The sequence below is a fragment of the Lycorma delicatula genome, chromosome 9 (assembly GCF_047948215.1).
Source record: "Lycorma delicatula isolate Av1 chromosome 9, ASM4794821v1, whole genome shotgun sequence".
Taxonomy (NCBI): Eukaryota; Metazoa; Arthropoda; class Insecta; order Hemiptera; family Fulgoridae; genus Lycorma; species Lycorma delicatula.
In genome coordinates, this window is record NC_134463.1 from 40,757,663 (window position 1) to 40,773,189 (window position 15,527).

The 15,527-nt window shown below is 30.4% G+C and overlaps 1 protein-coding gene across 1 annotated transcript in view; it reads left to right on the forward strand.

Moving 5' to 3' along the window:
* The window catches only part of LOC142330643 (uncharacterized), a 152,044-nt gene extending 137,045 nt beyond the window's left edge, over window positions 1-14,999 (forward strand). Inside the window, exon 2 of the mRNA XM_075376087.1 lies at window positions 12,527-14,999. Within this exon, the coding sequence (XP_075232202.1) occupies window positions 12,527-14,794 (2,268 nt within the window). The 3' untranslated portion in view covers window positions 14,795-14,999. The remainder of the gene's footprint in view (window positions 1-12,526) is intronic.
* Window positions 15,000-15,527: the final 528 nt, after the last annotated feature.

Sequence of the window (15,527 nt, forward strand, 5' to 3'; positions counted from 1 at the left end):
GCCAAATAAAATTTTAATTAATGAAATATTTGAGTCTTACAAGGGGAAGGGACGTCGATTCGAATCAGAATTCATTTCCTTTTTTTTAACTTTTTTTTAAATTTAAATACATTGATTTATTAATACTTATTAACCTCTGATTGCACAAAAACTTTTACGATAAATAATATTTCAATAACAATTTTAAAAAATCAGAAATTATTAATGAAATAAAATTTTATGTACTTTTCATTTTAAAAGAATGTGTATATGTAATTTAATAGGTGTACAAGAAAGTTATCTGGTGTCCACATCAAATTTTCTTTTTTGTTTCCTCAAACATATACCCGATCATCACGGTTGTCTAAGCTATTAATGCTACCTGAATACGCTAAATAGTACTGCTAACAATAAATAACGCAGTTAAAAAAAATGTCAACGTTCCAACTTGCAACATCATAACGAACTACGCTTCTAACATGCTCCCGCTCAAATTTTTTCGACCTTAAATTGAGCGTAAATCAAGAACGATTCAATCAATCACCATAAAATATTTACATGCACAACCTCAGATAATCTACTACAGCATAACTAAATTTCAAATTAATTGATCTAATAGTTTTGGAGATTCTCGAGCCACAAACTTTTATACAAAGGAAAAAATTTAAGTAAATGGTATTTTCTTACGCCTCATACCTCAAAACGATAAGAAAATTTTTACCTCCCACTTTTACCATGCGACCAAAAGTAGTACCGTACTTTTCTTCGTAAAGTCAATAATAAGTTGTTACGTATTAAATCACTAAGATGCTTTAAAAATGAAACATCTGAAAATGGATTTAAAAAAAAAAAATTTCAGTGAAGATTAATTATTATTTTTAACGTTATTTAATATAAAATAAAAATAATAATGAAGATGTTTTTATAAAAAGAGAAATACATATGATAGGTCGATGATTAAACGGGTAAAATCTTAACACTATTTTTATTATTAAATTTTATACTTTTTAATAAAATTTCACCAATTTGTTTTAAGCGAATTACTTTTTTTCATTAAAAAAGCTTTCTTTTTAGATCTACTCACATTTAATACAGAAAAAAAAATAAAAAACCGTCTTAACAAATACGGTAAAAAATAAAATCTTTTGAGAAATTAATTTAAATAAAATTCTTTAAAATACGATTTTCTGAAGACGGCGTTGTTATAAATTTATTTTTATTTTGAAATACGAATATAAAGAAGAACTGAAAAATTATTGAAGAACTTTTTAATTTTTATTGGATTTCCGAAGAATTTGGAAAAGTTTATTTATAAATACGTATGTATTATACGTTTATTTTTAACGACGAAGTTTCTTTTTTTAAAAAAGAAACTTTTATTTATTTACAAAAAATATAAATTCCTTTCTACAATATTATTCTGAATCCTAGTACAAGATTTATGAACAATATTATGCGTATTTGCTGACATAGTGAGTACGACACTTACGTTAGATATTCATTCTAATAACCCAAGTTTACGTAACGTTAGATGTTTATCCTAACGATGTGAGTACAACACATAAGAAAATTATATAAAAGACAAAGGCTTCAGTATAATATTTCTTAGAATTACTGTATTTCAGGAATACATTCCAGCTAATAATGCTTATATGTACTAAATACTATATTCTAACTAGCACGTATGTATGTATATCTCTTTGAATAAAACTTTTTCGTCCGGTGTAGAGGATGCAAATCTTAACTGGTTTGACGAAACTTGGTGTGGTCATGCAAACTTAATGGGAATAGGGCCCTATAGATTGTCAAGCAAATCTGCTCACAAATACCAGAGTTAGAGCCAAAGAAACAGGGTTTTTGGGTACACTTTCAACTTTTTTTTATTCTACTGGGCGCAAGTTTTTTACATTGCCTATTTCATTACTAACTTGTACGAAGTAAAGAAAGCACTGTGACCGCGAAAAATTTCGGTTTCCAAATTTCAACGGAAATATCTATTTTGACCATTCCTGAATCCATTTTGGCTAGTTTCGGCGTGATCTCTGTATGTATGTATGTATCTCGCATAACTCAAAACGATTAGCCGATGGATGTTGAAATTTTGGATTTCAAACTGCTGTAACATCTTGTTGTACACCTCCCCTTTTGATTGCAATCAGCTGAACAAAAAGTGTCCAAAAAAGCCCAAAATCCAAAAATATTTGGATTTTGGACTTTTTCTTAACTGCAGTAATAAGCCCTCATTGAGAGCTTTTTAACGATATCATAAGTGGTACTTATTTTCATTGGTTCCAGAGTTATAGCCAAATAAAAGTTTAATTAATGAAGTATTTGGATATTAGGGGAAGGCACATCGGTTCGAATCAGACTTCATCTCCTTTTTTTAACTTTTTTTTTATTTAAATATATTGATTTATTAATAATTAATAACTTCTCACTGTAAAAAAAATTTACGTGGAATAATAATGCAATAACAATACAAAAAAAGAATATGAAAAAACATCAGAAGTTATTAAAGAAATAAAATTTTATGTCCTTTTGATTTAAAAAAAATTTATAAATGTAATTTAATTGGCGTACAAGGAAGTCATGTTTTGTCCACATGAGATTCTTTTTCTTAAGGATAAATAATTTTAAGAGGTTTGACGCTTATCAACTGTTCTATATAAAGCCTACGTAACAACGCTAGTGAATCAAACAAAATACTTTTATTTATAGTGCAATATTTTTAGTGGCATACATCTTAGTATATATTATCATTGATAGTATATATTACCCAAGTTGTATGCCACTAAAAATATTTTTTTTTTTTTGATAACGTTTTGCTATCGAGAAACTTAAATAATAATACAAAAAATATTTCTTAGTGGATTTCCAAAGAATTTATAGAAGAAATCGCTACTGTCCCCAGTCAGGTTTTATAAGGGTGTGTCGGTTGAATGGGAAGGGCCCACTTTCCTTTACGTTTTGGAGTCTCCTGAACACGATTCTGCACTTTTATATATATATATATATATATATATATATATGCAGGTATAACATTTTTTGTCCGCTCTACCAGACGCAAATCTTAACAGATTTTGACGAAATTTGATGGACTGATGTAAACCTATTAGAAATACAACCCTATTGATTTTCAAGTGAATAGGTTCACAGGAAAATGAAATTAAGAGGTAAAAAACTGGGTTTGTTGGGTACGTTTTCATGGTTAACTAACGCCGGAAATCCGCCCTTCTCACGCACTTACTGAAACAAAGTTTTTTAAAATATATTTAAGTTTTTATTTAACTACAATACAAGAGTAATTTTATTACAGAATTCTATAATGTACATTCATTGTTTCTAGTGGTTTTTTTTTTTTTAAAAAGTCTTACTATCACATCAGTTAACTGCATGTTTTCTTTTACGTTTATCAAGAAACCATTCAATAAATAAAAAGTTGATAATTTCTACATGAAAAATCGTCTATAACTATATCATGGAATTACAATACGAAATTTGGAATTTTTTATCTGATATTTAATTTAATTCACGAAACAATAATCTAGAAATAATGTCGTTAACTTCGTTTTATTACCGAAAAAATAGTAAAAAAATGATTGAATCAACTGTAAAAGGATTGTACGATTCTAGTTATTAATAATGGAGAAATGAATGCGTTACAACTAATTCCTCAATGGGAATAGAACAATTTATTCCACCTGATAACGCAGTACTTACCCTCGTTTTAATCTATAACACCCATGATGTTAAAATAAGGAAAGTTTTTAAGCAGAACATCTTTAATAAACAAACAAAAATTATATCCTTAAAACCAAACAGCTGCACGAAAGATGTGGCCACATCGTGGGTCGTATAATAGTTGTAACAATAATAACAGAAGAATTTTATATATATATAATATTTTTTAATTCCCCTTATAAATGTTATTCATTATTCCACTTTATTAAAAGAAAAAAAAGATTTCTCAATAATAATACTATAATTTTATTAAAAAAATCAAAAGTATGAATGGGATTTTGTTTCAAGGTCGATATATATATATATATATATATATATATATATATATATATATATATATAAATATCGTGTTTCAATTTAACAAAAAAAAAAAAAAAATAACTGAATCGATTTCAAAAAAAAACTTTCACAATCATTCGATTCTTATAAATGAATGATGTTTTATTATTTATTATTTTCTTTTTAATAGATGAAGCTTTTAAAGGTAAAGAAAATGAGATAAGAAGAGAGGGATCGAGATATAGAGAAGAGCAAGATAATAAACGACAGAGAAACAAATAAGACAAAAAAGAAGAATCACGTTTTGTTGATTGAAAGTCACGTATTGCTCATTACTCGAGGATATGATACAATAAGAAAAAAAAATTAGAAAAATGATTATGGAATGCGTGTACGCTACGTTTTTATTTTTGTGAAATTTAATTATTATTTTATTTTTTTCTTAAAATTACAATTATTTTTCTCATACAGAGTGTTCTAGGAGATTCTAACTAAATTTTACCGGTTTACTCTACATAAATACGAGAAAAAAAAATCACATGAACGTACAGAAACTGTTTATTTTCGATTTACGATGTGCGAAAAATGTTTTGAAACAAATTTTTATGAAAAATTTGTAGTTTTGTATGTTTTTTGACTTGAAAATTTATAATTAGTGTCTCCTGGAACAGTAGCTTCAATAGTTAACGACAAAACTTTTATAAAGGCCAAAACATTGTAGTCAGAAAAAAATATGATCGTTTAGGTTCGGTTTACTCGACGAATTTGCAGGAACGGATCGAACAACTGAATTCTTCTTTTGGAGTGGGATAATTGATGGAAAGGGTTCCTACTCCTCCTAATTGAGTTGGGTATATAATATTTGATAAACTTTTATAAGATACATACTATATTTTGAACTACTTTTATATTATAAGCAAGAAAAATCGTTAAACCAGTCATTAGTTTTGCTGTAAAAGAAGCTAAAATGGACAGTTTCGGCAAAACCAAGAAACGAGCTTAAATGTCTTCAATTTTACTTCGATTTATAAAAATTAATTTGTAAGTTATTTAAAATGATCCTCACAGGACTCCAGAAGCTAAATTAACTTTAAACTCGGATTGTTTAATCCTAACAATGCAAACAATCAAAATTATATAAGATAAGGAAAAAATAATAAGATGAAAATTCGAATTAGTTGATTTTTTTGGTTCATTCATTTCAATAATTGTAATTAGTCCATTGCAATCAAACGTTTTACACATTTGATAACAATAATACAATAATTTATTTACAAAATTAATTCATCTCGATGATTTCACATCTTCCTTTTTTTCCTGTTTAGCCTCCGGTAACTACCGTTTAGATAATAACTTCAGAGGATGAATGAGGATGATATGTATGAGTGTGAATGAAGTGTAGTCTTGTACATTCTCAGTTCGATGTGTGGTTAATTGAAAACCCAACCACCAAAGAACACCGGTATCCACGATCTAGTAATCAAGTCCGTGTAAAAATAGCTGGCTTTACTAAGACTTGAACGCTGGAACTCTCGACTTCCAAATTAGCTGATTTGGGAAAACGCGTTCACCACTACACCAACCCGGTGGGTCGATTTCGCATCTTAGCGTCCCGATAGATAACGCGATTTTTATCGATTTGCATGTCGTTATGAATATGTATTAGTCAACCTCTCTTAATTACCTACTAAGAATAATATATATTCACGTTAATTACAGAGTTGCAACTGGTTATTTTGATAATTGGTACAATGATTCAATTCTTTTCAACTGGGTTTTCAAAATGCAAGGCCTTCGGGCCTTTGGGGGTGCCATAACCCCTTCCCTGGATCCACCAGTTGCCGATAAACTAATAAAACTATTGTAAGTAAACGTATAGAGAATATTCTTCTGGAAAATTTATTTCAAGTCGATTGAAACAAATAAAAATTTAAAAAGATGTAAATTAATTTAAAGCAAAATTTAAAGAGACGTATGATTTTAACACAATCTAGAAATTTTTTTAATAAGATAATCCCTTTACAAGATATTTTTTTCGAGTTCAGCTCCATCTTAGTGTATTACAATGGTTTCTTTCAATCAGCCGATTTCCGTGGCGGAGTGGTAGCGTCACGGCCTTTCACCCAGAGGTCCCGTGTTAGAATCTCGGTCAGGTATAGCATTTATCATAAGCTACAAAATTTTATTTCCATATCTCACGCACAAGCTTCAAACTTATGTGATGATCATCAAGCAAAAAAAAGTAAACAAAACAAAATAAATCGTTCTTAACTACCGCTATTCTACTTTTTATTTCACGCGATCTTTAGTTAACCTGTACTATTTTCTTATTCATGGTTTCTTCTTTTGTATGGATATATCTGTTCCCCATTATTTTTGAAATGAGATCGTTATTACTAAAGCATCGTTTTACAGTGCAGAGCACATTTGACGCTTTATATCCTTCCCAATTTTCTCATCGTTGATGTCCATTATAAAAACAACCTCAACGGTGAACAGAATAAAGGTATCACTTGTAATTATCATTATCGTTACGGCGTATTAATATGCAGCTGTATATTTCACTACAGGTATTTTTTGAGTAGATATCTATCTGTACACAAATATTTAATGTTGTATACAGAGTTTTCCTACAATGGTGGGCTGGCTATACTTTTTCGGATTCTACTTGTAAAACTAAACAAAAGATACCCTTAAGAAAAATGACAATTTCTCCTTCATTCTCCCCCTATCTGCCATTTTGTAATTTTTATATAAAAATTTATATCTCAAGTTCCTCGGTTAGAGGAATCATATTAATATATGGTAAACGTCTTGGTAATCAAGTTTTAAAATTAGCAAAAAATCAGAACTTAAAATTACAAAAATGGCGGCTATGTTTATCTTCCAATCCGTTATATCTCTATAAATATTAATTTCATCAAAATCTACGTTTTTTGTAAAAAAAAGCTTTTATTTTGAACAAAATGAAATTTTATTTTTAAAATCGATTACAAAATAGTTGAGTTATGGGAGAAAATTGATGTTGTAATTTTTTATCATAATTATTAGGTCTATTATTGTGAGAAAATTACTTAATTTGATACTAATTTAATTTTCTTTGTTGTGTCACTCGATGACACAACTTAAGCCATAATACTGATAAAGAAATTTATATATCTATATCTAGAGATGAAAGATTCTAAGTAAATTTTCAAAAGATATCTAAACAAATCAAGCTTCCTATTCTGAAAAAAAAAACACGTCAACATAATTCACATATACAATAAATAGTTAACCGAACCGAATTGAAACCGATGAACAGGTAACTACGAAGTCAAAGGTTAGCGTATATAAAAATAAACATATGGAATACAGTTGAATGAAATGCGAGTGAAAGCAGAAAGAAGTATGCCTTTTTATTCCCACACGTAGAGTATAGGAGTAAATAATGAAATTCATAAGTATAGTTAAGTCGAACAGTTAATACTAGACAGAAACAATTTTTATCAAACTCTATAATAAATACTATGATTTGTGTACGATTTAAAACAAACATACGATTTGGTTAAACATACACTTGTTAACTGCTTTGCATCGGTTTAGAAATTTGCTTTATAGTATTACAATCAAATAACTACAATTTAAAAGTATAATATTTGCTATAATTCCATCTGATTAAATAAATCCTACATTTATTGCGAGCTAAAAACTTAATTCCTCGTTGTAAAATAAAGGAAACTGTAATTTGGCTTCAGCCTGTGGTTATTGTACGAATAGATTTTTTTTTTTAAATTATTCTTTTATGTAATAAAATTTAAACTGAAGATGGTGATAGATTATTTCCCTGAAAAGTTTGATGTTTCTATTTTTACATAAAAACTACTTGAATCCTGCTTTATTCAGATTTTTTATTTTTAAGAATATTTACTTTGTTTGATCTTGTTATAACCTTACAATTATATATTGGGTCTTAAAAATTGTATTTATGTCTTTACACTTCAAAAATAAAAAACAAAACAAGATATTGGCAGCAATAAATGGAATCACAAGTATTATAATAATGATTTTTAATTTGACTTGAAACCTAATGATTTTAAGTTGCTTTAAATTCAGTTTGGTTCATCTAGAAATTGTTATTTTGATAATGATTTTGAGATTTATAATTCTTCTGTAATCATTTTATCATATATATATTTATTTATTGTCACCGAACTGCTCCGACGGCACGTGCCACCTTACAACCTTGTGGTAGCCCTGAAAAGGGCTATTTTTTCTACTGGTAGCTTTGAAAAGGGCTGTTGAGTCTGCTCGCTGGACTCCGGCGAAGCGTCGGGAAGTTGCGGCTCGTCCATAGGAATCGGACCGAGTTTCCGTTAGCGGCAATAATGTCCTCAGAGCTGTGTTGAATCGGCCCCTATTGTCTTCCGCCGGCACGGCCGAGGCGGCTTTCCCGTGTGGCGTTCGTCCGGTTCCATCTTCCCCTGTGCGCATCTTGGCGCTAGCGGGTTTCGTGCGAGGCCGGTCAGTCTGCTGCATCGGCGGGAATGTAGCCCTCCGCCGGGTGATCCCACGTTGGGCCGGTTCTTGCTGGTAAGCCCGCTGGTTAGACCACCGTTCAGGGGGTTTGAAGCCCGGCGAGGTGGGGAAGGAAGGTGGTGTCCGCAATCAGCGGCTCCGTCGGCAGGCCGGCTGCTCCGGCGGGGATGTTGGCACTTCCCAGAGAGGTTCCACATTAGGCCAGCCAGGGGACTTCTTCTGGTGATGGTCAGAGAATGAATGGTCTCGCATTACCTTGCTGCTGCTTATAAAACCGCTGGTGCGTGATTGTGCTGCACACTCAGCTGGTTTAGTGGGGAACACATGTGCAATCGTGTATGTGAACTGCAAGCTCCCTCGACAACTTACCCGCTTACAGTGCTAACTGGTAAATATACGCATGTCGGACAATAAAATCCAACAATATGCTTAGAAATAAGAAAAAAATTATTATTTAATTTTATATTCACTGCCAACCATCATTGACCACAACATCCTTAAACATATTTGTAATGAACACAACGACAGTTAGGAGCAATGATACATTACAATATGGGACAACAGTGATAGAAATACCACTGCACTACAGGCCTTGATTATGGAGGACCTTGTTCAAACTATTATTAAATACGTTATTTTAGAGCAACTCTTATTCTGTATCCTATCTTTCAAATGATTAACGTTAAAGTAAAAATTACTCAGGATGAAAATAACACTGACAAAACAAAATAAAACATTTTTAATGTTTCTCTAGGTGCGATACCTTTCCCTGCATTGTTTTATTTTGTGTAGATTACAGACCTGTAAATAGAATCTATAAAAGTTAATACACTTACATTAAAATTTCTTAGTAGATACTTTCCTTTTGTAAGTAGTCTCAGATACATCTCAAATTAAAATTTGAACAGTAATCAGTTTTACCATATTAACATCTCATTTACCATTGTAATGGTTTCCAAAACAGAAATATCTTGGTGGAAACATTTACAAATAAATTCTTATCACTTAATGTTCCAAGGTTTGGTAGTAAGAAATCTAGATGTGAATGGTCTTTTAATGACATATTACATTCAATAACTCTGTATGAATTTGTCAGTTTATCTACAACATACTGGTAACTTTGTAATTTGTAGACACCCAAAAAATTTTCAATAATGTCTTAAATGGTGTCCAAACAGCGAGTTCTTTATCAGTCAACACAGAATTAAAAATTTCATCTCTGATCGGTTGCCTTATTTGTGGGATAACAAAAATCACTTCTTTAATTTTTGCTTCACTTATTTTTGGGAATTTCTGCCTTATAAACAAGAATCCTTGACTGTCCTTCTTCACAGCTTTTAGAAATTTTTTCTGGTTTAACTAGAGGCTTATGAATAATACATATTTCACGAGGAGTTAAGTTCTCACAGTTCTACTGTTTTACTACATAACACTGATCCCTAGTTCGGCTGTCCCATTTACAAGTAAAACAAGTATTCTGTATACTCTAACTGCATGCCTAGCAAAAGAGTTATTACTTTTAAATTTCCACACACATCCTGACCTATGCTTTTTATAAATTACTTTTTCACATTTTATAACATCATATGTATTTTTAATATTAATTCCATATCATATTGCTTTCTAATAAATTCATTACTGATCTCATTAAAAAAAAAAAAACAAAAAAAACAGATCAGTGTAGAAGATATTTATTACTATTGTGAAGTGGAATTGCTTTTCAGTTATACTTGGAGGAATCAATGAAAAGGTGCCACACCTCAGGATCACTAACTTGCCCAAATTGTAACATAAGCTCTTCAATATTTGTAGAGTAAAACTAGGTAATTTTTTTCAGCAAAGTATTGAGAGAAATCTTTCTCTCCACGATTTCAATGGCCTGAGATTTTTATACTTTTTTTTTTTTTAAGTAACTCCAACCGTGCAATATTGAGTCGAAAATTCAGCTTGGTTTTTTGATAAGTTAAATCTCTTTGTCATTTAATTCACCTTGTGATATATAACATATGCTCACTGGATTGTAATTCAAAGTCTGAATCATGATTGTCTTCTTCCATGATGTCCACTTCTTTATCACTGTTTTCATGAAACAAGTTTTCACGTTTATCAAGAACTAGAATGGGTTCTTTCACTAAATACACTTAAACATGTGTACTAGCATAGCTATAAAGTATAGACTTATGAAGACTAAAAAGTACAAAAAAAATATATATAAAAAAGTTTTTTAAAAACCACTCTTATATAAAATGTACTAAAATGTAGAAAATAAAAAAATTTAAAACACCACTTAAATTAAACGCACTAAAATGTAAAAAATAATTTTAGAATGGTGTCTCAGATGGATTTGACAAGCTTTGATGGTGATTTGTACGATTTTGTGGTAGTCACAGCTTCAAATTAAAAATTTGATGTTTTTGCCAATTTTTTCTAATGCATGGCAAAAAATTTTTTCTAATGGCCTAAAGAGTGCGGTCCAAACACGCCTAAGACAAAAATTAACAAAAAAATCAATTCTTTAATCTGAAGCTATGACTTTTACATATCTTACATATCACCATCAAAGCTTTTTGTCAAATTCATTCTGAGATACCATCCTAAAATTATTTTTTACCTTTTAATGACTTTAATTTAAGTGGTGTTTTAAATTTTTTTCTACATATTTTTTATTTATTTATGTGATTTTTTTTTCATAAAATAATGAACTATAACCAAAAAGAAGGCACTGGAATGTACCGATCACTAGCGGAAAATCCCGATTCGTTAGTATCAATTTCTAATTTAACTTTCATTATATCAATTTTCATCATTCAAAAAAAAATATTTGTACACAAGAGGTAATCAATTTTGGACACCTAATAATCCCATTCCAAGATGCCGCCCACCCAGAGGGCCGAGCTGTGGAGGTGTGCCGTGGGCACGTCCTGCAGCTACTAGCTCCAGAAGGGAAAGTATATCCAGAAAGGAAAGTATCAGCCTAGTTTGGGTATATCCGGTTTTCAGTGGATCTTGATGTTTTGACATCTAAGGAACCCAAAAAACCACATTGAAATTTTCTGGCTGTTAATGTTCGTATGTATGATTGGTGCTGGCCTCTAAATCAGCATTTATCTCCAGAAGTAGTGGACCGACTTTTACTCAAACTTGGTCAGATTACTCTTATATATATAGCATTGATGCCGTTAAATTTTCAACACCTAATTAAGGTCATATTTTTAGACACATTTGTTAACAATTAAAAAAAAACAATATTTGCAAAAAAAATATTTTTTTTAAAATCACACCCCGCCCCAAAAAATGCTGTTGTAGTTGTCTGCTATGTTGTGATGTCACAAGTGAAGGTCGAATTAAATAAATGAATACTATTTAAAGTGTAAAAAAGTAAGTCTTGGTCAGGTCCTGAACTCGATCGCCTGGTGGAATCGGTACCAGCTGCGTTAAACCTCACGGCTACACCAGTCTGCTGACTGTACAATCGAAATTTGTTCTATATAAGTTGTGAAATTACAACTTGTTAAATTAGTTTAGTTAGTGCTAACCATCGCTGCTAGTACCTCCACACCTGCGCAAATTAAATACGGTATGCATACACACGCTTTAGTTAGAATCATTGAATTAAATAAACAAAAAAATATATTTAAATAAAATGATAAATATTTTTAATTAAGTTGTGTATGTAGGTCGTGCATCATAAACAACCCACATCAGAAACAACTGTCACGTGGCTAAAGCTGCGTCCCTGGAAAGTTCTACAACTGTGTTGTTAGCTTTTTTAAGTAGAACATGACTAATTCATTTAAACCATATTCTTTAACTGAATTTGAAGATCACTGAACTGATAATCAGGAAAAGCATTTCCTTAAATATAAAATGCTTTAACACTTTGTTATTACAGTGATTAGGTGTTGAGATTGAACAATGATACACAGTAAAGAATTTCTCTATAAACTCTCACTGCTGATGTATTTTTGCCATTATCATGTTTCTCAAGATAATTTTCTTTTTGTTACAGGTAATCTTCATGGTGACATTAATGGTTAGCTATGGGCACAGTGAAGATAACAGTGATAGCCATGATGCAAACAACAATCAAGATGATCAGCATCCACCGATACAGCTTGATCCAAAATTAAGAAGAGCACTATTAAGAGTACTGAATAAACTTGAAGAACAAGATAGAACTACTTTACAAGAAGGGACAGAAAAAGAACCAACTAATCAAACATCAAATATTCTTAATGAATATGATTTTGCAAGATATTTTAATAATAAGGATACAGAACAAATATTTGGATCAACAAATTTACAGAATGATAACGCTAACGAAGATCATATAAAGATTGAACCTCGGGCGCCTGTAGAAGAAATAAAATTTAGTTTGTATCATTCAACAGATGATGAAAATCAGCCAGATTTTAGAACAGGTGGAACATTTACTAGAGAAATACCAGATTCGACAATTGAAGAAATAAAAGAACCAAAAACAGAAGAGATTCTATTCGACGATAAAGAAAAATATCCTTCCACAAATCCTACACCGCAGGAAGCAATATTCTTTCAAGTACCTCACCCAATTGAAGTACCAGATGCGGCATCTGATAAGCCTTTTAATGATTCTCTAAATGTACAAGAAACACAATACCTTCAGACCATTCAATCAGATAATTCTGAATTTGAAAGTACCAATAAAAAGGGAGAAATTCCAAAAATAGTAGTTGAAAACATTCAATCAGAAAATGAAGAAATCATTAATAATAATAATGATGATGATGATGATGTCAATAAAGATGTTAATTCAAATGATAAATTAACAAATTCAACCAAAAATGAGAAATTAAAACATACAGTGGAATTTCTTCACGCACCATTATTAGCAGCATTTACAGTTCAACAAGATCAATTAGGTTTACCGAAAAGAGTTATCCCATTAAATTACAAAAACACAGGAGCACCGCTTTTATTGTTAGATCCGCAAGAAGAAATAGCCAAACAAAAAGAATTGGAAGAAAAGAGAATAATATTAGAACAAGAATTGATCGAACAACAAAGAAAACTGAAGATATTACAACTTCAGCAGTTACCATTGCATCAAAATAGTTTAAATAAAATTCAAGAAGAAACAGCAAGGTATGAATTGCAAAGAAGTAACCAACAATTACTATCCCAACCGCAAATATATGATGATCAATTGAGAAATCAACAGCAGTTGTATTTACAAAATCAACAAAGACAATTTCTAGAGAGTCAAGAAAGAGAAAAGCAACAGTTACTACTTTTAGAACAAGCTAAAATACGTCAGCAACAGCAGGATATTTTATTAAACAGTCAACAAAGGCAAGAACAAGAAAGACTTAAATTGCTTCAACAACAAGAAGAAAATCAAGGACTATCGATCAATTTTCAGACCCAATACCAACAACCACAACCACAAGACTTTCAGTTTCAAAAAAGTGTTGACTTTCAATTTAGACCGACAAATCCAGTCCCTGTACAAAATCCTGCAACTTCACCAACATTTAATAATTTCAATCATTTTCCTTCAAATCCTCAACAATCGGTGAATAATTTCAACAATTTTCCCCAAATTCCTCAACAAGCAGTAAATAATTTCAATAATTATCAATCATCACCATCAGTAGAATTAAATAGAGTAAACAGGGGTGAATCGAGTAGGTTTGTTGGAAATTCTGGCTTTAACAACAACAAATTACCACATAACCAATCACCAAATCATGACAGTCAATTGCAAAATCTTATATTCCATTCAGGTATCACAAATGAACTTCCAACAACACATGAAGATTTAAATATAGTTTCAAAAGTTTTATCGTTAAACCATGAAACTAAACAAGAACAATTGTTGCAACAGCTTCGCATACGAGACGGACCACAACAATCACAATTTATACCGAATGATCAAAAATTAAGATATAATCAACAAAATCACTTCCAAACAAATAATCAACAACAGATCCAGCAGCAAGTACATCAACAACAACCCCAACAAATAAATGTACAACAATTTAGGTCAAATGAACAGCAGTTTAGTAAACCAAACGATCTATTCAGATCAAATGTACAAGATTTCAGACCGAATGTTCAACAATTCAGATCAAATGAACAACAATTTAGACCAAATGTACAACAGCATCGATCAAATAATCAATTTTATTCATCACAAGAATTTAGGGCAAGTGAACAATTATTCAGTGAACCATCGCTCAAAGTCAATAAAATAGTCAAAGCGCCATCTATTCTTATTGAACCTCCTTTGCCATAGAGTAATAATTATAATAATAAAAAAAATAGAATCATAAGTATTGTATATAAAAATAAGAATTAATAATTTGCCATTAGAAATAATTGAACTGATTGTGAATTCAAATAATTAATTAATAGATATTGCTAGATTTATAATTACATAATTTGTATATTTTATTATGGGAACTTCTGATTTAGATTTATTTATTGTTTATAAATACAGAATTTTTTTACAAATGTAACAAAAAAAGACAAGCCATAAAACTTAATGACAGTAAAATAAAAAGTACTACAGTTAGGGAGAAACCTACAAGATACAAAAAGATGAACACTACCTTTATCATTTACATTTTGATACATTTTAAGTAGCAAAAGGTTTTGTTTATCTTAAACCAAAGAGAAGTAATGTCTAGTTAAATAACAGTAGCTTTGATATAAAAAAGGCAAATATAATTATCATGAAGTCATCTGTTTTAAATCAATTATTAACTAAAAGCCATACTGTTAACAATTATTTACAAATGAGGATATGTGAAGTCATGGTACATAACCATCATGTATTATATAAAAACCTGTACAGTATCAATGATTTATATCAATGTAATTATTCAATTCCAATTTTTTCATGGAGATTCCTTTGCCTAAAAAAGAATTAATTTTCTAACACACCAAATGCTCATCATATTAATTGAATCAAACAGAATCAAATACACAGTATATACTTGATTATGTATTTACTCTGCTAACACAAT